Below are 27,523 nucleotides of genomic sequence, written 5' to 3' on the forward strand. Positions count from 1 at the left end.
CCCACCTCCAGAAAGGCTACTTACTCCTGAGGTGTCAAAATACAAACTAGTCCTGCTGATAAGAAGCGCATCAATGCTCAGGTAGGAATTCCCAACACAGCTCTGCACAAGCTATTACAAAGTACGCATGCATTTTTTTCTCCAAACACCACTTTCCTCCCTACTTAGGAGAACTTTTTCCAAGGATGAGAGGGAGTCTGACTAAGGACTTTGAAGATTGTCTGTATAAAATTTTAGTTTGCACTGATTTTGCTAGTGCTTTTAATGTAGCCTGTTGTAAAACTAAGCAAATATCTAGATGAGTTGATGACATGGAAGATCTCTGCATATCCCTGGTTGAAAACCACTGATATAAAGCCAACAACAGGAGTGTTTACAAGGGAGAGATGAGACTGGTTAGACAGCCCCTTCTGACTATATGTATCTTACCAGCTGTGCAGCCAAGATACTGGAGAATTCACTGTTCATGGCATATGGAAGTGCTGTCTGTGCTCTTGAACCATACGTAGTCTGAAATCTCTTTTTGATTTCATTCAGGAAACTGAAGGCTCTGGAACGTTCAAAGTTCTAAAAGTAAAAAAAAAAATGTTCACAGCAGGCAGAAAACTGCAAGTCACCCAACACTGTTCTAGTTAGGGAATTGTGGGATAGGTGGCCTACAGAAAAACTTAAAAGATATGTAACCATTTAGAGACCCTCCAACTTTTATCAAACATGAACAACCGCGCTGCGCATAACCCTGCAAAAGCCTTGCTACCTCTTCCTCTTAATCTCTTTGTTAAGGGTAGTCATTTTTTTAATATCAGTCTGTTTCTTTCTGGATACCCACTGGAATCAGGCATACAAAGCTCAAAAGCAAACCTGTGCTTCATTTACCTTTTGAGGGGAAACAAAGACAAAAGACTTCACAGCCTCCATCTGTACCTTCTTCCACAGTTGAGAGCAAAGCTTAAGTGTACTGTACTAATGACTAAGGATGCCTTAGAGATGACTGCAGAGCGAAAGTCACCTGATCCTTGTAGGTTTATTGTACTGGTCCTGCTGAGAAAGCTGGGTGAATCTTACTAACCTTCCCCCTCCCCTCCCCCACAGATTTTCACTTGCAAGTAGAAAGCAGCAGGGGAAGTTGGTGTGGTGGGAAGGAGACACTGTCACCCCCCCATACACACACAAGCTGGATATTGAGGTAGACTGAACTCAAATATTTGAACTTTGACTTTAAATAGCGGGGCTCATGTTCTGAGTTACACCAGTGTAAATATGCAGGAATGCCACTAAAGAAAACAGCCCCATGGATTTGTGCCCATTATTGATTTTCATGGATATGCACAGAGAAAAAAAAGCTATCATTTGCAGGCTGTATGCATAGTAGCGTTATCCAAAATACTTACATCATCTGTGATACATAGGTATATAATCCGGTCTTGGCAGATATAATGAAATAGATAACTGCAAAAAGGGGGAAAAAAAAAAGACTCCATGAACTGCTGTAGAAGACCCCAATGTCTGATGTGTTCGAACAGCTATCTGCCAGGCACACTCAAATTAAGGAGTGGAGCAACTTGCAGCCACCCTACAGAAAAGAAACAGGTCCCAGCATGCAATGCTCCATCTTGATCATAGCATGTTTCTTCTGGGATTTTTGTATTGTAACCTGCATAGAACTAAAGATAACAGCTGTGGGCAGTGGGTACATGTTGGTATCCCAGTGGCTATATGTGGCTCACAGCCCACACTTGGGCACCCCTGGATTAACAGCCAACTGGGGCAATGTCTAACTGCAGATGTATTAAAGTTATGCACTGTACTAATCATTTAACATACCAAGGTAAAACCGTAATGGGACTTCCACAGATAGTGTATTCAATCTTATCAGCCCAAGTATAAAGAAAACAATGCCTATCAAAGTAAGCCAACATAAATTCCTTGAAAAAGTATAGCTAGTGTGTCCACACAGTAATTTGCTTAATGAAGCAATGAAATTTCCATTGTAAACTCTTCTGGCCCTCAAGTTGCAGTGTGGGAGGTCTAGGTTGGCTATTAGGAAAAACTATTTCACTAGGCGGGTGGTGAAGCACTGGAATGTGTTACCTAGGGAGGTGGTGGAATCTCCATCCTTAGAGATTTTTAAGCCCAGCTTGACAAAGCCCTGGCTAGGATGATTTAGTTGGGGTTGGTCCTGCTTTGAACAGGGGGTTGGACTAGATGAAGTCTCTCCCAACCCTATTCTTCTATGATTCTCTAGCACAAGGAGGCAAGTTCATGATTTGGCCCTCTGGGTGCTACCACAACAGAAGTTGTATCAATAACCCAGTTAATGTTTTTACTAAACCAATTTCAAATGCACATGATCCACAGGCCTCCATCAGCTGCTTACACAAACTGCTCTATGGTGATTGGCATCCTCCGACAGCTACAATGCATTTAACTATATGTGGAACTCCTTGGAAATAGAGAGCAGCCACATTGCTCTAAGACTTGCATTCATTCTTAATTTTTCGATTTGCACCTAGACTGACACACTTAAGCAAACCTGATGTTCTGCATTATTAAATGACACCTACAATGAGTACAACAGCAGTGTTCTTCCCAGGTTTTAGAAAGGCATCTTAGCAATACTTTTGAATTATTATACAGCCTCTTTCATCAAAAGGAGGTAAAAAACTATTGACAAGCCTTTAATTAAGTCTCACAGCATTCCTGAGAGATGCAGTCTACCTAGTACAATTTGTCCAGTTCTGCCTCACCTGTGTGTTTGCACGCACGCGCGCACACACACACACTCACACTGTTAGGCCCCCACTAGGAGTTCTGGACATGGTTAAGGTTTTTACTGGGGAGATTGTGAGCCCCTAAAAGCCCAACCCTATTCCCAAAATGGGAATAAACCCCATCACTTCTATGTCAGAAGCCTCCTTCATGGCAGCAGCAGAGACTGGATAGCATCAGGAAGTCCAGGTGCTAAACAGCATTAGGTAGGGACCCCTGAAACCACAGAATGTTTGCTTTAGGAGTGGGGTGCAGCAAGATCAGGCATTCACTGCTAAAGTTCTGCATTAATGGCGGCACACCAGGCTTCAGCTATTTTCTCTCTGAGTTTGTTTTTGGTTTAGAAGCAGAGACTCCAGACATTCAGGCACAGGGAAAGAGCATTCCCAGGTCTCCCTGTCTGTGGGGGCCCAGCCCCAAGCCATGATCTTTGCTCTGTCCCAGGGGAGGGAAGGCATTGCCTGCTCCCAAGTAGGGGAGCAGGGCTGTTTGGAGGATTCTGAACACAAGTAAGAAGACTCCCACCTTCCAAACACCCTTCAAAAGGAGGTGTATGGAATTAGAGCCAATCTGCCCATTTCCTTCTCCCGTGGAAGGACAGCAGGACAGAGGAGTTCCAATCTAGGTGTGGTTCTCCCCATTTTGTTATGGGCATACAAACACTGCAGAGTTAGATTGCTAGGAGAGAACCCCTGTGATTCTGGCTGGGGAGGTGGTTTCATACTGAATGCAGAGTGTGGCTAGTTGCAGTGCTGCCCAATAGCTCCAAGCCCACACAATGCATTATCCTACTGCAGTAGTTTAGAAAGTTTGGGAAATGCAGTTGACCCCATTCAAGCGAAGTGTTTAATAAAGCAATAATCCTCCCTTGCCCCAGTTATAGGCACCCACCCCCACCTGGTATCTTCAGTCACTTCAAAGATTAGCTCCCTCAAGGCCTGGGATATATACACTCCTGCTGCATGTTGCATGTAACCCATAGCACACTTGGGAAGCAGACATGTCTGCTAGTAATAGTTATCCCTTATCTGAGCTCCCTGAGCAATTGAGACAGACTGCAGAGCCATGATCCTCTCTATCAGAAATTAGCCCAATTAGCATGCATCAAATATACTAATAGAGGCACGCCTAGCCAACTGCCCAGCTTGGTTTTAAGGAGAAACTAAGGATTGGAGTAAGGAATGCGAGCTGTCCTCAAGATTAAGATTTAGTATTTTTGTAAAAATTGAAAACTGCAAAGCAGATACTAGGCCAACTCAATGGGACACATCCCTAAAATACAACACTTTGCAGTGCTCCTAGTCAAAGTCCTCCCCAGTTAGAGCTATAATTTGTGGGATTCCTACAAATTTTGTCAGACAGACAGTGTGTAACAATGGAGCAGGCAGGTCCAGCCACTTGTTATCTGAAAGCACACTTGGAATCCTAAAGTGCACCAAGGATATCAAGTTTTGGACCCATGGCCTTTGACAGTATGAGGGAAAGTCTGGGGTTACTCTAGATTAGAGATCTAGATTTGAGATGCAATTGAAATGAAACACCCTGAACTTTGGGAAACCATCCATCTGACTTTTGCCACTGCAGTTCATCCATAGTTCTGTGCCTGGCAGTTTGGGTCATGCACTGTTGTAAAGGCAGGGAGTCAGCATACTCTAGGAAAGTTTAAATAAATCTATAGTAAAGCCTTATGCCACATAGATTTCTCTCTCCATGGCCCAAAGCCAAAATTACACATAACCAGTCACACCCTTCTGGCCTCCCCCATTGCTGATGGACTATTTCTGCAGATATCCAAGGAATCTCAGACTCCTAGTACGAAGATCCTCCTAGCGATATCAGAGGATAATACCAATTCCACTAGTGTCTTAGAGGGATCAGTCTCCAAGAACTGCCTGAGGAATGAGATATCTTAAATGTATCAGTAGCCGAGAAGTGTCAGCAATCAGTGCAGCAAACCTGGTGCCCTTACACTCTGCATAACTGCAAGTACAGCCCAGGGCATCCCATGTTCAGCACCACTTCAGAAAAAGTGGTTAGATCAATTGCTCAGCTTTCAATCATGACATGAGATGTCTTAATCCAGCTAGTTCTCAGAGCTTCACAGGGCATTCAAGACCTGAATTTTTAGCATAAGAAACAAAGTGGGTGGGAGCAATGCTCTTCTCAGGTCTCAATACCTCACTAAGTAGCAATGGCCCAAACTCAGTTTCTCCCCACAGCAGGTCCCTTCTCTCCCCCTTCTCCACAACCCCAGAAGACAAAGCATTACTCACTTTCCATGTGAGTAGGTGAGTTTGTTGTTCTCTGATGGTATCTTTGCCAGGATCTGCTCCGTCACCTCCAGGAAGTTCCCTCCACACCAGGCATGTTTGGCAAGGATGGTCGTGCCTCTGGCAACAACGGCAAACAGGATGGCCATTGCTTCACACTGGCTAGAGACACAACACATACAGGATGAGGGGACTCATAACACTTCCTCTACGGATCCCTCTCAGCAGAGCACAGTAATTCCATTTTAAAAGCTCCTCTCAATTTTTGGCATAGAGGGCAGGGAAGGAGTAAGACTGTTCAATATTTCTACCTGATGCCACTACCTGCAGCCCATCTTTCTTCCTTTTCCCCTTCCCCAGGCACCACTGAATAAGATAGGTAGAAGTATGCTGAACTCTCTACAAGATTCCAGTTTGATACAGATCATGCATCATGGGACTACGTGCAGTTAATTGCCCTTCCAATCGCCTCACCAAGAGGAAACATTTGTTGCAAAGGAGTTTGTTTCTAGGTAACTAAGTTTTCAATTCTCACAGGAGAGTCACAATTTCACATTTCCCAAGTTAGAATTGCACGGCCCCATTGCATAAGACTTGCTACATACAATGGAAAGACCATCTCAGACTGTAAGATCTTTGGGGCAAAGGCTAGCCCCGTCTCATAACAGACAAGGGGAGCACAACATTAGCAGCAAGACTATGATTATTGTACCAGTAGTGGTCACAATGCATCAACGTCCGTTCTAATGCATGCACACAAATCTCTGTGGGTTAGCTGGTTGTTTTAAAGAGGTTTCCTGATTTTAGTAAATTATGGATTCAAAGTACAGGAGAGACACCAGCAGCTTACAGTTCTGGAACTACCATATACATTTCCGCAGTAGCATCTCTTCGTCTGGCAGTTAATGAGGTACATATGTTTTAGACAAATCAAATATCAACATGCATGGACTCCCACAACAAAACACTCACAGCATGCCATTTTGCATCTTTTAAAATTAGATTGAATGTTCCTCAGACTGCATCCCTTGGTGGGAAGATAACCACGTATCCTCACGTCCTATGAATATATGAAATTCAGCCTGCAGCAGGGTTTAAGCGTTCAAGCAACTGGGGCTATGCTCAGTCTATCAGACAGTAGAGAAGTACTTGTTAGCTACTGAGGCAGCAGACTGTTAACCAGTAGAATATCAGCATTTTAGTCTGCTGTCAGAGACCCAAGATTTAGAAGGTGGAACCCCATGTTAGGGTGCAGCAGTGACATCTGCTCAGGTGGTTTCTCTGACCAGCCAATTCCAGTACATCCATAAGCCTCTTTTCTGCTTAGAGCAGATGTAAAGGGAACGCCTCCTGACCTTGCAAGGGAGCCTACTATTTTTCATTTTCCACTTGGAGAGTTCCAGTATCATCCATCTTGTACTCAGCCACTAAACAAACCCTGTGTGCATCGCCATGGATTTGAACTTGGGAAGCACGGCTGGCAGAGCCAGAGGACTTGTGCCGAAGGGACTGGGATGACTGGAAAGTCAGCGTTGAGAATGCCAAGTGATCAAATCCCTGTTCAGACTGGAAGCAGGATTGTGCTAGTTTCCCTGGCACTTTCTTTTCAGAGGGGATGAGGTGTTTTATTTTAGGCCTTAAACTGTAAAAGGCCAAGAAAAGACATCAAATCACAGCACTTTCAGCGCTAGCCTCCTTGCCCATAAACCCAGCATCTATCATTTCAGTGGACTGTTGTGATAACTGGGCCTACAAATTGACCCTAATTGCGAGTTCCACTGTAAAAAGTGATTCAAAGTTAATAAAATATCACAACACCACCAAATGATGGGAGAAGGTTCAAAAGAGAGACAAAGACTGAATTAATCCAAACAAAGATACATTACAAAGATACACTACGGATACATTTCCAGAACTGTGTTAAAATCATGCCTGGTATACAAGAACAGTGAGACCACAACTGGTGTGTCAGAAGTTAGACCTAACTGGTAAACAAAATAATGAGGGGATGGGTATTCTACCCAATGCTCTCTTTTGGGGTCCTTAAAAGAAAAGACTTTTTTGGGGGAAAAAAGGAGGAGGATACCGCAACTCTGGCTGACTGAAAAAAGGAGAGTGAGCTTCACCATCTTGGCTGCTGCCCCCATTGTCTCTTGGGCCCCCAGACAGTCTTCATCCTAACCTGAGAGATGTCCTGATAGAGGACTCCGATGACATCAGCACCTCCACCTCTACCAGCTGCAGCTAAACCCAACTACCACCTGGAATGCGAGTGAGTGCAGTGGCTTAGTGATTAAGTTACTCAACTACAACCCCAAAAGTTGTGCTTTTGAGTCTCACTTGATCTCACACTGGAAGGCCATCTCCAGTTCACACAGTGGCCAAAAGATCCAGCGGGTTAGGGCAGCCAAGGCAGTTGGATGTTCTGCTAGCCACATTACTCCCTTGGGTACCATTGGCTATGAAACCGACATGCCTTAACCACATCAGCCCCATGAGCCATTGGCTTGGGGAAACTTTGACCTGGGATGTAAGACTGTCACTTGCTGCATGCTCGTTCCCCTCCCCCCAATTCTTTTTCTTCCCCGCTTTATTTCTTCTCTTTTTCCTTCTGCTTAGTTAGAGTCTGGCTTGGCTAGCTATGACTGTATATTTTGCAAGCCTGTAACCAGAGGGGCAGCTAAATGCAATGATCTAAACAGCCTGATGCTAATACAAGTTTGCCAGGTCTTGAAGTGGCTGATCAGACCATGTGATGTGGCTGGGTTTTTCAGCAGTGAGTGTCAACACCAGAGACAGCAGCTGCGTTTTCTATCTTTACTGTTCTTTTCTCTTCCGTCTTGTCTCTCTCATTTTGTCATTTAGGAAACTAGATCGGACTTTAACAACAACACTTCCTCCAGGTCATCTCAGCTAACTTCTTCTCTTTTCCCTAGAAAGTACCGTTATCTTGGATGCCATCTGAAAGAGGGTCAAATAAGGTTTCTTTTCCTTTCTGAAGCTCTAGAGCTCAATGGAAAGGCAACAAAGGTTATTAAAATGAAAACCTTATTTAATACTTTACATACATTTCAAGTGCTTTAACTGCCCCCCCCCACATCTTTAATAAAAGATTAAAAGAATGTTTCATGGTGTGTTTGCCATGGTACAAAGCAGGCTGAGGTCACTGGATACCAAACCTTGCTTAAACTGTTTAATGTTGGACAATTTCAGGGTCATGTTAACACCTTTAACTCTTTGGGCCCACATATTCCATCTCAGTTAATACAACAGGACTCCATCTACAGCAGGAAAATAACCCATTCCTGACAATAGCGGTAAGTACCAGATTCCCAATAGAAGCATTGAAAACTGTTGGTTTTGTCCCTTCTGCATTATGTACTCTGTTATAAGAAACAAGTATTGAATTTGAAACTTGGTACCAACTGTTGTTTACAGCAACAGACCAATTCCCTAGCACAGGGGTAGGCAACCTGTGGCACGCATGCCAAAAGGAGGCACGCAAGCTGATTTTCAGGGACACTCATACTGCCCGGGTCCTAGCCACCGGTCCGGGGGCTCTGCATTTAAATTTAATTTTAAATGAAGCTTCTTAAACATTTTAAAAACTTTATTTACTTTACATACAATAGTTTACTTATATATTAAAGACTTATAGAAAGTGACCTTCTAAAAATGTTAAAATGTATTACTGGCACGCGAAACCTTAAATTAGAGTGAATAAATGAAGCCTCGGCACACCACTTCTGAAAGGTTGCTGACCCCTGCCCTAGCATATACAGAGCTACTGAGACTTGAAATGTTTCAGAGTAGCAGCCGTGTTAGTCTGTATTCGCAAAAAGAAAAGGAGTACTTGTGGCACCTTAGAGACTAAAATTTATTTTACCTTCAGTCCTTTCGGTATGATGTCCATCTGTTTGCATTTGGAGAGGAAGATGATGTCTATCTGTATCTGTACAGAGTTTTTTCATGAAGTTGACAGATTTCCACTCTATACAGCTAAATTCAGTGCCTTGCATAATGACAGGTTTCAGAGTAGCAGCCGTGTTAGTCTGTATTCAAATTTGTATTAAATTTGTTAGTCTCTAAGGTGCCACAAGTACTCCTTTTCTTTTTGCGAATACAGACTAACATGGCTGCTACTCTGAAACCTGTCATCATGCAAGGCACTGAATTTAGCCATATAGAGTGGAAATCTGTCAACTTCATGAAAAAACTCGTACAGATACAGACATCATCTTCCTCTCCAAATGCAAACAGATGGACATCATACCGAAAGAACTGAAGGTAAAATAAATTTGTTAGTCTCTAAGGTGCCACAAGTACTCCTTTTCTTTTTGAGACTTGAAATGACTCTGTGCAATCAAGGATCACATCAGTGTCCATCATAGGTGGCAGCAGGGACAAAACAATCTACACTTCAGCAACCTCTTTTTGGCCAGCACCTTCCCCACCAAGTGCAGAGTCATTATGCATGAAAACAGGAGAAAGGCACATACAGAGGAAGTAGCAGGCACCAGACCATAAAGCAGCCTTTAACTTTTGGACCCAGAAAGCATAGTTCTTTCAGTATATCATCACCTTTTTAATCAAGTCAACCCCTGATCTGCTCTAGCAATATGGGCATAAAATGACTTTTTTTTTTTTTTTTTTTTTTTTACTTAATTCTTCACATGGGCTTATATTTGATGTTTGTGATATCCCCACTCAGGATCAAGGTCTCACTGGGTCAGCCTCTGTAGAGACAGAAATATAGTTCTGCCCTGGTAATCATACTTGCTGAATCTCACTTCAAATTAGATGGTGAGTATGCCAATAGTAGGCACGTGAGAAAGCAGGAAGAAGGGCAATGATGCTAAGACCACAGCGTTACACAGGTTAGTTATTCCAGGGCTTAGTGGTTTGAAATCTGAAAGAGGGTTGATCTCATTGTATTAAAGTGTGCCGAGTGCCATGCAAGCTTGCCAACTCATGATGGCATCACAAGAAACGTGTCATGAGGAGGAATTTGAAGAATAGGGTAGTGGATTTATGGATTAAGTCAGAAATGGCATTCCATGCTGAAAATCAGCAAAGACAGCATAGAGACATTTGTGGAAACAGACAGGTGTTCAAGTCTGCATCACTGGCAAAGCTAATGTGATAGGTAGGACACAAGAGCAGATAAGCAGGAGAGCAGAGCAACGAAAGGTTTAGAGCACTCCAGGCTGCTGAAGCACACTTTCAGAGAAAGAGGGCAAATCAGATATGCTACTAAATGGAAGAGCTTACAAATCCAAGTCCCAGAAAAGACACCCTGAATCAATGAAATCGCAGATGCACGAGAGCTGCCCACACTCACTTTCCCTTGGCCTCTTACATGAAAACAGCAATAAGCAGGGCAGGGCGAAGGGCACTCCAGCATTTGTCAGCCAGTCACAGCACTATTTCCCACAAGTGCCCTTGCGTTCACTGAATTTACTTCTTTCACTTCCCTCTTGGTCTACAATAGTAAATCTTCAGACCCAAATTAATGGGCTTTCAGCCTCACCGCCTGCTAGAGGTGGAGGGCTAGTCTTACTCCTGCTGCTCCTTTGCTCTGCACTGGTTGCTCAAAGCAGAACTAATTAGTATCTCCAAATGACTGCAGCTTGATACATATGTTTACCAGCTGCACTGGTGTCCTTGCTTCTTTAAGCTGTGCTGATGGGCTCCCCACTTCCCCATGCCACTGTATATTTCGAAGTGCTTGTAATTGCCTCTCAATCACCCCCACCTGTCATTCTTACCCCTAGAGGGAACAACCTGGTTAGGACATAAATCTAGGCTTAAGCAGTAGGACTGACATCCCATTAATAAACTTTCATGAAACCTTTTTTGCAGCTTCCTTCTCCCTGCATCAGTGCTGCACAGTCACTCACTGTTGGCTTCTCAGCACTAGCCCCACTACCTGCATAGCAGCCAGCAAGCTTCCAGCTTATCCTCACTGTGCAGCTGTTTTGTCTACTTATGTAGCTTCAAGGCCCTACCAGCTTGAGGAAGTGAGCAAGCAAGCTCTCAGGGGCTCTGAATGCTTCTCTCTTGGCATGCACCGTTCTCATCTCTGATTTGCAAGAAAAAGGCTAGCCAAAAAGGACAAAAGCTACAGTGGCAAATACATTTATTTGGTGACCTTTTTCTGTTTGCCATCATCTTTGTAGAGATATTTTCCCCATTATGTTATATATAGCACATCTGTGATCATGGCATGTAAAAAGAAAAGGAGTACTTGTGGCACCTTAGAGACTAACATTTATTAAATTTGTTAGTCTCTAAGGTGCCACAGTACTCCTTTTCTTTTTGCGAATACAGACTAACACGGCTGCTACTCTGAAACCTGTCATGGCATGTAAGACTCGCTATTGTCCTTTATTACTATAAACAAATAAGACTCTTCTCATTACTTCACCAATCTTCTCTAACAGAACTGCAGTTTTACTATTTTTTTAAATGTGCAGGAACACTTCTAGGACAGAATGCTTTGTTTAGTAAGGTTCCCTAAAAGTTCAGGTATCCTTAACTCGTCATGATCCGTTAACAGGTTATTGCTTTCTTCCTCTACGTCGGGCAGATAAATTGGCAACTGCAGCACAGACGTTCAAGATTCTTTTGCAGGATGAAATAAACACTTACGAAATGGAAGCACTTGTACAAAAAAATAAATAAATAAATAAAAAAACAAACATACCCACAGGGCATTTCACTTGTGATCAGAGTAGGGGACTGACTAGGATTCAGGACTCATGATTCTGGCCATTCTATCAATTTACACCTTAACCTTTTTTCTAAGGGCATGGCTACACTTCAGATGTAGAGCGCTTTGAGTTAAACCCACCTTCGGAGAGCACAGCAGGGAAAGCGCTGCAGTCTGTCCACACTGACAGCTGCAAGCGCACTGGCGTGGCCACATTTGTGGCACTTGCAGCGGCATTGGGAGCAGTGTGGTGCGTTATGGGCAGCTATCCCACAGAGGACCTCTTCCCATTCTGGTCCTGTGGCTTGTGGGAAGGGGGCGGGGGGTACGGGGCATTCTGGGTCCTGTCCCAATGCCCCGTGATGCATCAGTTCACATCCCAAAAGTCCCTGTGCTTCCGTCCACATTTGGCACCATCTTTCAACATTTTCTGTACTGCATGCGCGGTCTTCCCTTTCGGTCTGCAGGAATGGGGCCCGAACTGCTGAGGAGTATGACGACGAGTCACGCCAGCACATTACGTTTGGCAGTCGAGTTATTCCTTATGATGCAAAGTGACAATGAGGGCTCCAACGATATCGACTCGAGTAATGCACACGACACGAGTTTGCTTGTGCCATTCACGAACATGCTCACCACCGTGGAACATCGCTTTTGGGCTTGGGAAACAAGCACTGAGTGGTGGGATCACATTGTCATGCAAGTCTGGGATGACGAGCAGTGGCTGCAGAACTTTCAGATGAGAAAAGCCACTGTCACAGGACTGTGTGAGCAGCTTGCCCCACCCTGCCGCGCAAGGACACAAGATTGAGAGCTGCCCTGACAGCGGAGAAATGGGTGGCTATTGCAATCTGGAAGCTGGAAACTCCAGACAGCTATCGATCAGTCGCTAACCAGTTTGGAGTGGGAAAGTTGACTGTTGGAATCGTGTTGATGCAAGTTTGCAGGGCCATTAATTGAATCCTGCTCAGAAGAACCATGACTCTGGGTAACGTGCATGACATTGTGGATGGCTTTGCACAAATGGGTTTCCCTAACTGTGGAGGGGTGATAGATGGTACACACATTCCAATTCTGGCACCAGCCCACCTAGCCTCCAAGTACGTTAATCGGAAGGGGTATTTCTCTATGGTTCTCCAGGCTCTTTGGATCACTGTGGGCATTTCACTAACATTAACGCAGGCTGGCCTGGAAAAGTGCATGACACACACATCTTTCGGAACACTGGCCTGTTCAAGAAGCTGCAAGCTGGGACTTTTTTCCCCAGACCAGAAGATCACTGTAGGAGAAGTCAAAATGTCCACTGTGATCCTTGGAAACCCCGCTTACCCTTTAATGCCATGGCTCATGAAACCCTACACTGGGAGCCTTGACAGCAGCAAGGAGCGGTTCAACAACAGGCTGAGCAGAATGACTGTGGAGTGTGCTTTTGGCTGTTTAAAGGGCTGCTGGCGCTCTCCGTATGAGAAGCTGGACCTGGCCAATGACAGCATCCCCACAGTTATATCCCCGTGCTGTACCCTCCATAACATCTGTGAAGGGCAGGGTGAACGATTCACTCAGGCATGGAACTCAGAGGTTCAACACCTGGAGGCTGAATTTGAACAGTCAGAGAGCAGGGCTATTAGAGGGGCCTACCGTGGGGCTGCAAGGATTAGGGATGCCTTGAGGGAGCAATTTGAGGCTGAAAGCCACCAGTAATGTCTGCTGCCCTCCATGGGAGTGAAGTGCAGTGATTCCAATGTTAGTTGGAATCTGTGTTTGCTACACTGACTTGCAGTGCCTGTTTCTTTCCTGGGCTAAGGCATCTTTTACTTTATGCAATAATAAAGAATGTTTTCAAAGCCAAAAAATCCATTTATTGAAAAGAAATACAATTGCTTGGGAAACAAAGAGCAACGGGGTGGGGTGGGGAACGGTACAATCACAGATTTGCGTATGTCCTGTTATCATACTCAGCCTTCCTGTCTGGAGTGCTGTGCAATGAGTGCTGCACTTCAGGATGGCTATACTGCATGGTGATGGGGGTTGAGTGCAGTGGGTAAGGGTCGTAGTTTTCAAGGCTGGGTGGTGAAGCTACAGGTATTGGAGGCAGCTGGTGGGGGTAAGAACCCGGATGTTGGGGAAAGTGGGTTGGAGATGACATGGGGGCACAAGGGAAAGAGTTTTGGGACACGGGCTGCAGGGGGGCTCGGACACAATAGTGCTCCGCCTGCATGCTACGAGTGCCTGGATCGAGTCCACTTGGCACCCCATTATGCTTATCAGCCGATCCGTGCTTTGCTGCTGGAGCACCATGCTTTTGTGCCAGCGCTCCTCATTCTGCTGGCGGATCCTCCTTTCACTGTCCCACCACTCCTGCACTTTTTGATTTTCATTATTTGAATGCTGCATTACTTCATGCAACATGTCTTCCTTGCTTCTACATGGCCTCATTCTTTCAGAATCAGCTGAAATTTCAGCTGGTGATAAGATGGATGGCTGAGATCTCAAGGTTGCATCTGGAAAGGCAAAATGCAACACTTAACAGAGGCAGCATTGTTCACACCAGACAGAGCAATGATTCCCCTGTACTTAAGGGCAAGGACAGTCTACACAATAGCATAATTTGCCCGTCCCAAAGCGAGCACACAACCCACGGGAGCCCCAAAATGGTGAGTGATCACAGGGTCAAGCGTGACTGGGGGGAGGGATAGCTCAGTGGTTTGAGTATTGGCCTGCTAAACCCAGGGTTGTGAGTTCAATCCTTGAGGGGGCCATTTAGGGATCTGGGGCAAAAAAAAAAAAATAGGGGATTGGTCCTGCTTTGAGCAGGGGGTTGGACTAGATGATCTCCTGAGGTCCCTTCCAACTCTGATATTCTATGACTGATTGTTTCATGGTTGTACTGTCCTCTGGGTTTCTGTGCCTTGGGGAGAGCCAACAGCGGCAGGGGGCCCCCTATATTGAATACTGTCCCCACATTTTCCATAGGAGTTCATCCTGGAAGATCTCACTGCTGACAGTAACCTGGGAGGCAAGGGAGGGTCTTCAACTGCAATGCGGCTTCCACTCTGGCCCATACGCAGCTTGCCTGTGTGCAGCAATGGTCCCCCCACCCCTCATGGCACAGTGGCATGGACACGTTAGCCTTACTGGGAGAAGGACCACAGTGGCTCTCCCGAGAAACCTTCGCAAGCTCATTGCCCAAGTTCTGGATGAGACCTCTGAAGAGATCACTGAGGCCAATTACCACGATGTGAGAGAGCACACCATAGATTCATAGATACTAAGGTCAGAAGGGACCATTCTGATCATCTAGTCCGACCTCCTGCACAGCGCAGGCCACAGAATCTCACCCACCCACTCCTATGAAAAACCTCACCTATGTCTGAGCTATTGAAGTCCTTAAATCATGGTTTAAAGACTTCAAGGAGCAGAGAAGCCTCCCTCAAGTCAACCATGCCCCATGCTACAGAGGAAGGCAAAAAACCTCCAGGGCCTCTCCAATCTGCCCTGGAGGAAAATTCCTTCCCGACCCCAAATATGGCAATCAGCTAAACCCTGAGCATATGGGCAAGATTCACCAGCCAGATACTACAGAAAATTCTTTCCTGGGTAACTCAGATCCCAATTCTAGGCCTAACCCTCCTAGCCCCAAGAGCCCGCACTGAATAACTTCCTTCCCAAAACAAAAGCCGCTTACCGGGAACCTCCTCTGGTGTTTGTCCTTCCCCAAGCACCAGCCGCTGCAACTGGCTACCTTCCTCCTGGCATGAGAGCAGCTCCTGGCTGCATGCATCTATGGATTCCAGGGTGTCTTCCTCCGCCTTAGCACCCTTGCTCCCGCTTTGCTGCTCCTCCTCCTCCTGCCTTGTTGAACTGGGTTCTGAAGTGTCCATGGTTTTACTCAGAGTGGAGGTGGGGTCGCCCCCAAGTATTGCATCCAGCTCTTTGTAGAAATGGCAGGTCACAAGGGCAGCACCGGACTGGCTGTTTGCCTCGCGGGCTTTGCGGTAGGCATTCCACAGCTCCTTCATTTTAACCCTGCACTGCAGTGCATCCCGGTCATGGCCCCTTTCCATCATGTCCCTTGATATCTGCCCAAAGGTATCGTAATTCCTATGGCTGGAGCACAGCTGGGACTGGACAGCTTCCTCCCCCCAACAACTGATGAGATCCAGCATATTGCTATTGCTCCATACTGGAGATTGCCTGGTACGTGGAGGCATGGTCACCTGGAAAGATTCGTTGAGAGCATTCCACGCCTGGCTGAGCAAACAGGAAGGGGATTTTCAAAATTCCCAGAGAATTTAAAGGACGGGTCTGATGGTTGGTCACCTGAGGGTAGGGCATAGAGTTCAAAGTGATGACCAGAGTGGCTAGAACAGGCATAGTGGGACACTTCTAGAGGCTGATCAGAGCGCACTAACAGACCAGGGCATTCACACTGGTGCTTCGGCGCTCCAGTGGGGTGCATAAAACGTTATTCCACTCGCCGAGGTGGAGTACCAGAAGCGCTCTACGCCAGTGTGGACAGGTAGTGAGCTAGTGCGCCCAGGGCTGCTTTAATGTGCTCTAACTCACAAGCCCTTAGCCTCACTATGTTCATATCTCCCACTATTCTCCCGCATCTGTACAATGATCAGAATATCTATTTCACAGAAGAGATAGTAAGTTACATAGAGAAAGGCATACAGGACTACAGACCATCATCATTAGCAGCACTTAAATCATCATGCAGAGCAGATGGCTTAACAAGGGATTTAAAACATATTTTCAAAGAGTCCCCATCAGCTCTTTTGCTGTTTGAGCCATATCTGATGGTAAAAACCTGAGGCACCCTGCTTGCACACCCGGGGGGGGGGGGGGGGAGGGGGAAGGGTGGTAAAGCGATCATCCCAGAGAACTGGATGGAGAGAGGGAGAGTTTGGTTTCTGCTGCTGCACGTTAACATGAAAACTGCAGCACTAAATGGCCAACTCAACGGGCTTTGCATGGTATGGGAAAGGAGGGAGCTGCTATCATGAAGGTTGCAGAAGCCGAAAGACTATGGCTTACCATGGCCGCCTACAAGCTGAATTCTATTGCCCAGCACTGTGTGTGTTATCTCTAATACCAAAGCAGCAGGCACTCAATACAAGATGCAAAATGCGAGCTTGTACCAAAATCACGTGCTATGCAATGTGAATAGTGTTGTTCACCGTGAAAGAGTACAGTCATTGTTCTGTAAAATGTATCTTTTTAAATACTTCACTCCCTTTTTTCCTCCCGCAGCTGCAAATGTTGCAAGCCTCCCTCCTCCATCCCAAAGGCTATCTCAGATAAGGCGGCGAAAAGAAATGCACACGCGATAAAATGTTCTCTGAGCTCATGCAGTCGTCCGGTGCTGACGGAGCTCAGCAGAATGTGTGGAGGGACACAGTAGCACAGTACAGGAAAGCGCCAATGAACGTGAGGACAGGAGGGACGATCGAGATGAGAGGTGGCGGCAGGAAGATTAGAGGAGGCAGGATGCAATGCTGGGCTACTGCGGGATCAAACGGACACGATCCAGCACTTAGTGGAGGTTCAGGAACAGCTACAGGATCACAGACTGCCGCTGCAGCCCCTGTTTAACCGCCCTCCCTCCTCCCCAAGTTCCATAGCCTCCTCATCCAGATGCCCAAGAACGCAGAGGGGGGAGGCTCTGGGCACCCAGTGGACAGTCTAAGCAACAGAAGGCTGGCACTCAATAAGTTTTGAAGTGGCCTTTTCCTTCCCTCCTATCCTCCTCCCACACCCCACCTGGCTACCTTGTGAGTTATCTCCCTATTTTTATAATCAATTAATAAAGAATACATGGTTTTTAAACGATAGCGACTTTATTTCCTTTGCAAGCAAGCTGTGATCGAAGGCGGGAGGCTTACAGGGAATTAGAGTCAACCAAGGGGCCAGGTCTTCATCAAGGAGAAACAAACAGAAGTATCACAGGGTACCCTAGCCAGTCATGAAACTGGTTTTCAAAGCTTCTCTGATGTGCAGTGCTTCCTGCTGTGCTCTTCTAATCGCCCTGGTGTCTGGCTGCACGTTTTCAGCAGCCAGGCGATTTGCCTTAACCTCCCACCCCATCATAAATGTCTCCCCCTTACTCTCACAGAGATTGTGGAGCACACAGCAAGCAGCAATAACAATGGGAATACTGGTTTCGCTGAGGTCCAAGCGAGTCAGTAAACAGCGCCAGCAACCCTTTAAACGTCCAAATGCACACTCTACCACCATTCTGCACTTGCTCAGCCTATAGTTGAACAGCTCCTTATCACTGTCCAGGGTGCCCGTGTATGGCTTAATGAGCCAGGGCATTAAGGGGTAGGCTGAGTCCGCAAGGATAACTATAGGCATTTCAACATCCCCAAGAGTTATTTTCTGGTCTGGTAATTAATCCCTTCTTGCAGCTGTTTAAACAGACCAGAGTTCCTGAAGATGTGAGCATCATGAACCTTTCCCAGCCATCCCACGTTGATGTTGGTCCCTTGTGATCCACCCGTGCTTGCAGCACCATTGAAACGTGCCCATTGCGATTTATGTACTCGCTGCCTTGGTGGTCCAGTCCCAAGATAGGGATATGCATTGCATCTATAGCCCCACCACAGTTAGGGAATCCCATTGCAGCAAAGCCCTCTACTATGACCTGCACATTTCCCAGTGTCTCTACCTTTGATAGCAGCAGCTCAATGATTGCATAGGCTACCTGCATCACAGCAACCCCCACAGTAGATTTGCCCACTCCAAATTGATTCCTAACTGATCAGTAGCTGTCTGGCATTGCAAGCTTCCACAGGGCTATTGCCACTCGCTTCTCAACTGTGAGGGCTGCTCTCATCTTCGTATTCTTGCGCTTCAGGGCAGGGGAAAGCAAGTCAGAGTTCCATGAAAGTGCCCTTACACATGTGAAAGTTTCGGAGCCACTGGGAATCATCCCAAACTGCAGCACTATTCAGTCCCACCAGCCTGTGATTGTTTTCCAGGCCCAGAACTGGCGTGCCATGGCATGAGCCTGCCCCATTAACACCATGATCTCCAAATTGCCGGGGACCGCGGTTTTAGAGAAATCTGTGTCCATGTCTTCATCATTCTTGTCACTGCGCTGCCGTTGCCTCCTCGCCTGGTTTTTCATATTCTGGTTCTGCATAAACTAGACGATAATGCGCGAGGTGTTTACAATGGTCATAACTGCTGTGCTGAGCTCCATGCTTGCCATGCTATGGCGTCTGCTCGGGCAATCCAGGGAAAAGGGTGCGAAAAGATTGTCTACCCTTGCTTTCACGGAGGGAGGGTTGACTGACGACATTTACCCATAACCACCTGTGACAAATTTTTGGCCCCATCAGGCATTGGGAGCTCAGCCCAGAATTCCAGTGGGCAGCAGGGACTGCGGGATAGCTACACACAGTTCACCCAGAATGTCAGCAGTTCACTCAGAATGTCAACGCTTGCTACGGTACTGTGGACGCACAGCGCCGAATTAATGTGCTTAGTGTGGATGCATGCACTTGACTTTATACGATCTGTTCCCAAAAATCGACTTCTGTGAAATTGGAGTAATTTCGTAGTGTAGACATACCCTTATACTTAGAAAGTTTTTCATTGCTTGAAACCTTCCAGCAGAAAACTACCACATTTACCTATCTAAAGCCCAAATGGAGAAGAAAGCCAAGCCAAAAATAGACTGGATCCCAAACACAATTCCATCTCTGTACAAACCAGACTACTGGGGCTTAATAATCTCATGAGAGGCAGGAGCAGACTGGGATTCCTGACTATGATCTTGAAAGAGCAAACAGGACTACAGAACCACCCCATTATGCAGCAAGCGGCTGTCTCTATTAGTGTCTGATGAGGTAATAGCTAGAGTACAAATTATGCTTCCTCAGCATAAGCCAAGAATCCACTGGAGACAGGATGCGTAATGGCCGGCAGCTAGTCTGGACTAACTCATGGCATGTCCTTGGCAAGTCACCTAACCTCTGTGTCAATTTCCCAAACTTGGAAAAAAAAAATGAAGCTGACCAGGAGGCATATGTTAAGGCACTTTATGCTCTTGGATGAAAGGTGCTGTACAGAGGTAGGTATTATTTCCTTTCCACTTTCCTCTTACACTTCCTGGGCTCCTTTTAGGTGAAAACTTAAACACCTCTCCTTAATCTACCTCAAGGAATGGTATGAGACTCTACTACTTCAAATAGAGGTGGGGAAAGGATGCAAACTGCATCTGCAGTAGGAGAGGAGAAGGAATCAAGCCTGAATCTCCCACACTGCAGTGCACAGCCACCACTGAGGCACTACAGGTCACTGGGTAAGAGATGCATTTTGGTCTATCAGGAGAATGTCAATGATTGATTCAAACAGTATGTCATAACTAGGAAAAAAAACCCATGACTAGGGTTGCCAGGCATCCAGTTTTCAACTGTAACACCCAGTTGAAAAGGGACTCTGGCGGCTCCGTTCAGCACTGCTGACCAGGGCGCTAAAAGTCTGGTTGGTGGCACAGTGGGGCTAAGACAGGCTCCCGGCCTGCCCTGGTTCTGTGCGGCTCCTGGACGCGGCTGGCATGTGCAGCACCTAGGTGCAAGGGCAGGGGCAGCCACGGGGGCTCCTTGCACTGCCCCCACAGCTCCTATTGGCCAACTGAACAATCTGGATAAAATCTTCCTCCCACCTCCAATTAAAATTATTTGTGCTATTCCTAAATGCTAATGTTAAAGAGGTTCCACCCTTCTTGTGGGTGGTTGGTTTCAGAGCGGTAGCCGTGTTAGTCTGTATCAACAAAAAACAAACAAAAACGAGGAGTACTTGTGGCACCTTACAGACTAACATTTATTTGGGCATAAGCTTTCGTGGGCTAAAACCCACTTCATCAGATGCATGCAGTGGAAAATAAAGTAGGAAGATTATATCTATCTATCTATCTATCTATCTAACAGAACATGAAAAAATGGGTGTTGCCATACCAACTGTAACAAGACTAATCAATGAAGGTGGGGTATTATCAGGAGGAGAAAAAAAAAACTTTTGTAGTGATAATCAGAATGGCCCATTTCAAACAGTTGACAAGAAGGCGTGAGCAACAGTAGTGGAAAAAATTAGCACGGGGAAAATAGTTTTTACTTTGTGTAATGACCCATCCACTCCCAATCTTTATTCAAGCCTGATTTAATGGTGTCCAGTTTGCAAATTAATTCCAATTCTGCAGTTTCTCGTTGGAGAATTGCGACTTTTAGGTTTGTAATTGAGTGACCAGGGAGGTTGAAGTGTTCTGCAACTGGTTTTTGAATGTTATAATTCTTGACCTCTGATTTGTGTCCATTTATTCTTTTGCATAGAGATTGTCCAGATTGGGCAATGTACATGGCGGGGGGCATTGCTGGCATATGCTTGAGTGCCCCAAGGGTTGGTCCTGGGGCTGGTTTTGTTCAATATCTTCATTAATGATCTGGAGGATGGTGTGGATTGCACCCTCAGCAAGTTTGCAGATGACACTAAACTGGGAGGAGAAGTAGATACGCTGGAGGGTAGGGATAGGTTACAGAGACCCCTAAACAAATTAGAAGATTGGGCCAAAAGAAATCCGATGAGGTTCAACAAGGACAAGTGCAGAGTCCTGCACTTAGGATGGAAGAATCCCATGCACCGCTACAGACTAGAGACTGAATGGCTAGGCAGCAGTTCTGAAGAAAAGGACCTAGGGGTTACAGTGGATGAGAAGCTGGATATGAGTCACCCATGTGCTGTTGTTGCCAAGAAGGCCAATTGCATTTTGGGACGTATAAGTAGGGGCATTGCCAGCAGATTGAGGGACGTGATCGTTCCCCTCTATTCAACATTGGTGAGGCCTCATCTGGAGTACTGTGTCCAGTTTTGGGCCCCACACTACAAGAAGGATGTGGAAAAATTGGAAAGCGTCCAGCGGAGGGCAACAAAAATGATTAGGGGACTGGAACACATGACTTATGAGGAGAGGCTGAGGGAACTGGGATTGTTTAGTCTGAGGAAGAGAAGAATGAGGAGGGATTTGATAGCTGCTTTCAACTACCTGAAAGGGGATTCCAAAGAGGATGGATCTAGACTGTTGTCAGTGGTAGCAGATGACAGAACGAGGAGTAATGGTCTCAAGTTGCAGTGGGGGAGGTTTATGTTGGATATTAGGAAAAGCTTTTTCACCAGGAGGGTGGTGAAACACTGGAATGCGTTACCTAGGGAGGTGGTGGAATCTCCTTCCTTAGAAGTTTTTAAGGTCAGGCTTGAGAAAGCCTGGCTGGGATGATTTAGTTGGGGATTGGTCCTGCTTTGAGCAGGGGGTTGGACTAAATGACCTCCTGAGGTCCCTTCCAACCCTGATATTCTATTCTATGGATGGCATATATCATATTGGTAGATGTGCAAGTGAATGAGCCTCTGATGGTGTGGCAGATGTGATTAGGTCCTATGATGGCGTCCCTTGAATAGATATGTGGACACAGCTGGCAACGGGCTTTGTTGCAAGGATAGGTTCCTGGGTCAGTGTTTTTGTTGTGTGGTTGCTGGTGAGTATTTGCTTCAGGTTGGGGGGGTTGTCTGTAAGTGAGGATTGGCCGGTCTCCCAAGATCTGTGAGAGCGAGGGATCGTCCTTCAGGATAGGTTGTAGATCTTTGATGATGTGCTGGAGAGGTTTTAGTTGGGGGCTGAAGGTGACGGCTAGTGGCGTTCTGTTACTTTCTTTGTTGGGCCTATCCTGTAGTAGGTGACTTCTGGGTACTCTTCTGGCTCTGGCAATCTGTTTCTTCACTTCAGCAGGTGGGTATTGTAGTTGTAAGAACGCTTGATAGAGATCTTGTAGGTGTTTGTCTCTGTCTGAGGGGTTGGAACAAATGCGGTTGTATCTTAGAGCTTGGCTGTAGACAATGGATCACGTGGTGTGGTCAGGATGAAAGCTGGAGGCATGTAGGTAAGTATAGCGAACAGTAGGTTTCGGGTATAGGGTGGGGTTGTGACCATTGCTTATTAGCACTGTAGTGTCCAGGAAGTGCATCTCTTGTGTGGACTGGTCCAGGCTGAAGTTGATGATGATGGGATGAAAATTGTTGAAATCATGGTAGAATTCCTCAAGGGCTTCTTTTCCATGGGTCCAGATGATGAAGATGTCATCAATGTAGTGCAAGTAGAGTAGGGGCGTTAAGGGACAAGAGCTGAGGAAGCATCGTTTTAAGTCAGCCATAAAAATGTTGGCATACTGTGGGGCCATGCGGGTACCCATAGCAGTGCCACTGATTTGAAGGTATACATTGTCCTCAAATGTGAAATAGTTGTGGGTGAGGACAAAGTCACAAAGCTCAGCCACCAGGTTTGCCGTGACATTATTGGAGATACTGTTCCTGATGACTTGTAGTCCATCTTTGTGTGGAATGTTGGTGTAGAGAGCTTCTACACCCATAGTTGCCAGGATAGTGTTTTCTGGAAGATCACCAATGGATAGCTTCCTCAGAAAGTCAGTGGTGTCTCGAAGATAGGTAGGAGTGCTGGTAGCATAGGACCTGAGCAGAGAGTCAAAATAGCCAGACAATCCTGCTGTCAGGGTGCCAATGCCTGAGATGATGGGGCGTCCAGGATTTCCAGGTTTATGGATCTTGGGTAGCAGATAGAATACCCCAGGTTGGGGTTCTAGGGGTGTGTCTGTGCAGATTTGTTCCTGTGTTTTTTCAGGGAGTTTCTTGAGCAGATGGTGTAGTTTCTTTTGGTAACCCTCAGTGGGATCAGAGGGTAATGGCCTGTAGAATGTGGTGTTAGAACTGCCTAGCAGCCTCTCATTCATACGCCAACTTATTCATGACGACGACAGCACCTCCTTTGTCAACCTTTTTGATTATGATGTCAGAGGTGTTCCTGAGGCTGTGGATGGCGTTGTGTTCTGCACGGCTGAGGTTATGGAGCAAGTGATGCTGCTTTTCCACAATTTCAGCCCGTGAACGTCAGCGGAAGCACTCTATGTAGAAGTCCAGTTAATTGATTAGTCTCGTTACAGTTGGTATGGCAACACCCATTTTTTCATGTTCTGTGTATATATATCTATATATCTTCCTACTGTATTTTCCACTGCATGCATCCGATGAAGTGGGTTTTAGCTCACAAAAGCTTATGCCCAAATAAATTTGTTAGTCTCTAAGGTGCCACAAGTACTCTTCATTTTCCTTCTAGTGGGGAAAGAGGGAAGTAAGGCATCAATCTGTTACAACTAAAACTTTGAATATTTAATGTATCAAATATGTACCCACAACCTCTAAGCATATTTAGAGTCATTACAAGCATAACATTTAGAAATACCCAAGCTGTACAAGACCAACTCAAAACTTCCTGGAAGAAAATCTGGAACTACTTAGACAGCGTATTTAGAAAGAGCCTGAGTGACTACACACGCCTTGCAACACACTCAAAGCAAACTGCCAGCCCAAGAGGAAGGGAGAGGAGGATGGATATATTACAGAGTTGAAGGCCTCTTTCAAGGTGACGCTGCCAGATTTGAAATCTGGGGTCTCTTAGCAAGAATCTCAACTGATTTCAACTGCAGGCTGATGGATAAAAGATTCTTATCTACAGAATAATGCAGGCCCAAATCATATAGTACCTTGCAGATCAAAATCTATGTCTTGAACCATGCCCAGAAACAAATTAGTAACCCACAGGTGGGCAAACTACAGCCCGTGGGCCACATCTGGCCTTTGGGACCATCCTGCCCAGCTCTTGAGCTCCTGGTTGGGACAGCTAGCCCCCGGCCCCTCCCCTGTAGTCCCCCCCTCCCCGCAGCCTCAGCTCGCTGCACTGCCAGTGCTCTGGCCCACCCTGTGAGCAGCGCAGCGGTGAGGCTGAATCCAGTGGGGTGGTGGGGCTGTGAGCTCCTGCTGCTCTGAGCAGCATGGTGAAGGGGTGGGAAGCAGGGGGGTTGGAAAAAGGGCAGGGAATTCTGGGGGGAAGTCAGGGGACAGGGAGCAGGGGGGGTCGGATAGGAGGTGGGGTCCTGGGTGGTGGTGGTAAGGGGACAAGGAGCATGGAGAGTTGGAGGTACTGAGGCAGGCAGTCAGGGGGCAGAAAGTGGGAGGGGGCCAGGCTGTGTAGGGAGGCACAGCCTTCCCTACCCGGTCCTCCATACAGTTTTGCAACCTCGATGTGGCCCTGGGGCCAAAAAGTTTGTCCACCCCTGTAATAACCAGTATAGTCAAAATACAGATGTGCAGAAGACCAGTAAGTGAACAGGTTGCTGCATTCTGCATTAGCTGAAGTTTCCCAGTAATCATTTAGAGAAGACCCAAGAAAGTGAATGACAGTAACTCAATCAGGAGGTGAGGAAGAGGAAAGGAAGAAATCATGAGGCACTGTACAGTTTCAGTCTTCTACAATTTGGGGTTTCATACTTATGCAGTCAAGTACCCCAAAATGCACTACAGCGCTTGGCATCTTTGATGAAAAGCAGCAAGAGACTTTGCAGAACTAAGGCCTAGACTACAGATAAGTGCTGAGCTGCCATTTGAGAGAATTGAGTTAGATGGTTTTCTCGTTCTTCATGCTAGCATGGAGCAGGGATCAATACAGACTGTCAAATATAAAGGGAAGGGTAAACACCTTTAAAATCCCTCTTGGCCAGAGGAAAAACCCTTTCACCTGTAAAGGGTTAAGAAGCTAGGATAACCTCGCTGGCACCTGACCAAAATGACCGATGAGGAGACAAGATACTTTCAAAGCTGGGGGGGGGGGGGGGGGGGGGGGAGAAACAAAGGTTCTCTCTGTCTGTGTGATGCTTTTGCCAGGAACAGGAAAGGAATGGAGTCTTAGAACTTAGTAAGTAATCTAGCTAGATATGCGTTAGATTCTGTTTTGTTTAAATGGCTGATAAAATAAGTTGTGCTGAATGGAATGTATATTCCTGTTTTTGTGTCTTTTTGTAACTTAAGGTTTTGCCTAGAGGGATTCTCTATGTTTTGAATCTGATTACCCTGTAAGGTATTTACCATCCTGATTTTACAGAGACAATTCTTTTACTTTTTCTTCAATTAAAATTTTTCTTTTAAGAACCTGATTGCTTTTTCATTGTTCTTAAGATACAAGGGTTTGAGTCTGTGTTCACTGATGTAAACTGGTGAGGATTTTTATCAAGCCTTCCCCAGGAAAGGGGGTGTAGGGTTTGGGAGGATTTGGGGGGGAAAGACGTTTCCAAGCGGACTCTTTCCCTGTTATATATTTTTTTAGATGCTTGGTGGTGGCAGCAATAAAGTCCAAAGGCAAAAGGTAAAATAGTTTGTACCTTGGGGAAGTTTTAACCTAAGCTGGTAAAAATAAGCTTAGGGGGTTTTTCATGCAGGGCCCCACATCTGTACCCTAGAGTTCAGAGTGGGGAAGGAACCTTGACACAGACATAACACAGTTATGTCTCTTCCCTCAACAGTACTTCCCCCACTCACTAAAGAGAATTCCATAGTCTTCTTTAACTAGAAGACTGTGGTTAAAGCTCAGAAATGGGGGCGTGAGAAGAAAGAAGGGAATTCTCATAAGCAAACTAGGAAAATGCAGCTAGATTAAATTACTCAGAGACTAATTATCAATGGTTCACTACCAAACTGGGAGGGTGTATCTAGTGCAGTTCATAGGGGTCAGTCCTGGGTCTGATACTAATCAAAAATTTCATTAATGACTTCAGTAATGGAGTGGAGAGTATGCTTATAAAATCTGCAGATGACACCAAGCTGAGAGAGGTTGCAAGCACTTTGGAGGACAGGATTAGAATTCAATATCACCTTGACAAATTGGCCTGAAATCAATAAGATGAAATTCAACAACAAGTGTGAAGCACTTCACTTAAGAAGGAAAAAAAAAAAAAATCACAAAATGGGGAATAACTGAATAGGTGGCAGCAGCACTGTGGAAAAGGATGTGGGGATTATAGCAGCTCACAACTTGAATGAGAGTCCACAATGTGATGCAGTCACAAAAAAGGCTAATATTCTGGGGTGTATTAATAGGAGCATCATACGTAAGCTAAAGTAAAGTAACTGTCTTGCCCTCTACTCAGCATTGGTGAGGCTTCAGCTGGAGTACTCTGTACAGTTCTGGGCACCACACTTTGAGAAAGAAGTGAACAAATTGAAGAGTCCAGAGAAGAGCAGCAACAGTGATAAAAGGTTTAGAAAATCTGACATATGAGGAAAGTTAAAAAAACTGGAACGGTTTAGTCTTGAGAAAAGACAACTGAGGGGGACCTAATAACAGTCTTCAAATCTGTTAAGGGCTGTTATAAAAAGGACTGTGATCAATTGCTCTCCATGCCCACCAAAGGTAGGACAAGAAGAAATTGGCTTACTCTGAAGCTAGGCAAATTTAGATTAGATGTCAGGAAAAACATTCTAACTCTGAGGGTAGCTCTAGCATAAATTCCCTAGGGGAGGCTGTGGAATCCCCATCATTGGAGGCTTTTAAGAAGAGGTTGGACAAACACCTGTCAAGGGTGGCCTAAGTTTACTTGGTCCTGCCTCAGTGCAGGGGACTGGACTAATTGACCTCTAGAAGTCCCTTCCAGCCCTAGATTGCTATGATTCTATTTGTTTATGCGAGGCACAAAGAGACAAGGGATACAGAACACAATCCCTTCCCTATCACTTTGTTGGGAAATCTCCTAAGGTCACTACAAAAAACAGTTTTCTCCAAATCAGATTCAGTACAGACAATGCATGGTATGTATTGTTCTACAGTACATACTGTTAACAAAACTAGCATGAGCAACATTTGTATCGA

At 45.7% G+C, this 27,523-nt stretch overlaps 1 protein-coding gene across 8 annotated transcripts in view; it reads right to left on the bottom strand.

The window, feature by feature from the left end:
* VAMP7 (vesicle associated membrane protein 7) overlaps positions 1-27,523 on the bottom strand; it is a 48,930-nt gene that overhangs the window by 18,835 nt on the left and 2,572 nt on the right. For all 8 annotated transcript variants that reach the window (XM_043491664.1, XM_043491662.1, XM_043491665.1 and 5 more), the window contains 3 exons: positions 5,043-5,201; positions 1,392-1,449; positions 430-567 (listed from right to left, as the gene is read on the bottom strand). In XM_043491664.1, the coding sequence (XP_043347599.1) occupies positions 430-567; positions 1,392-1,449; positions 5,043-5,188 (342 nt within the window). In that variant the 5' untranslated portion in view covers positions 5,189-5,201. The remainder of the gene's footprint in view (positions 1-429; positions 568-1,391; positions 1,450-5,042; positions 5,202-27,523) is intronic.

This window comes from Dermochelys coriacea, chromosome 9 (assembly GCF_009764565.3).
Source record: "Dermochelys coriacea isolate rDerCor1 chromosome 9, rDerCor1.pri.v4, whole genome shotgun sequence".
In the NCBI taxonomy this organism is placed as follows: Eukaryota; Metazoa; Chordata; order Testudines; family Dermochelyidae; genus Dermochelys; species Dermochelys coriacea.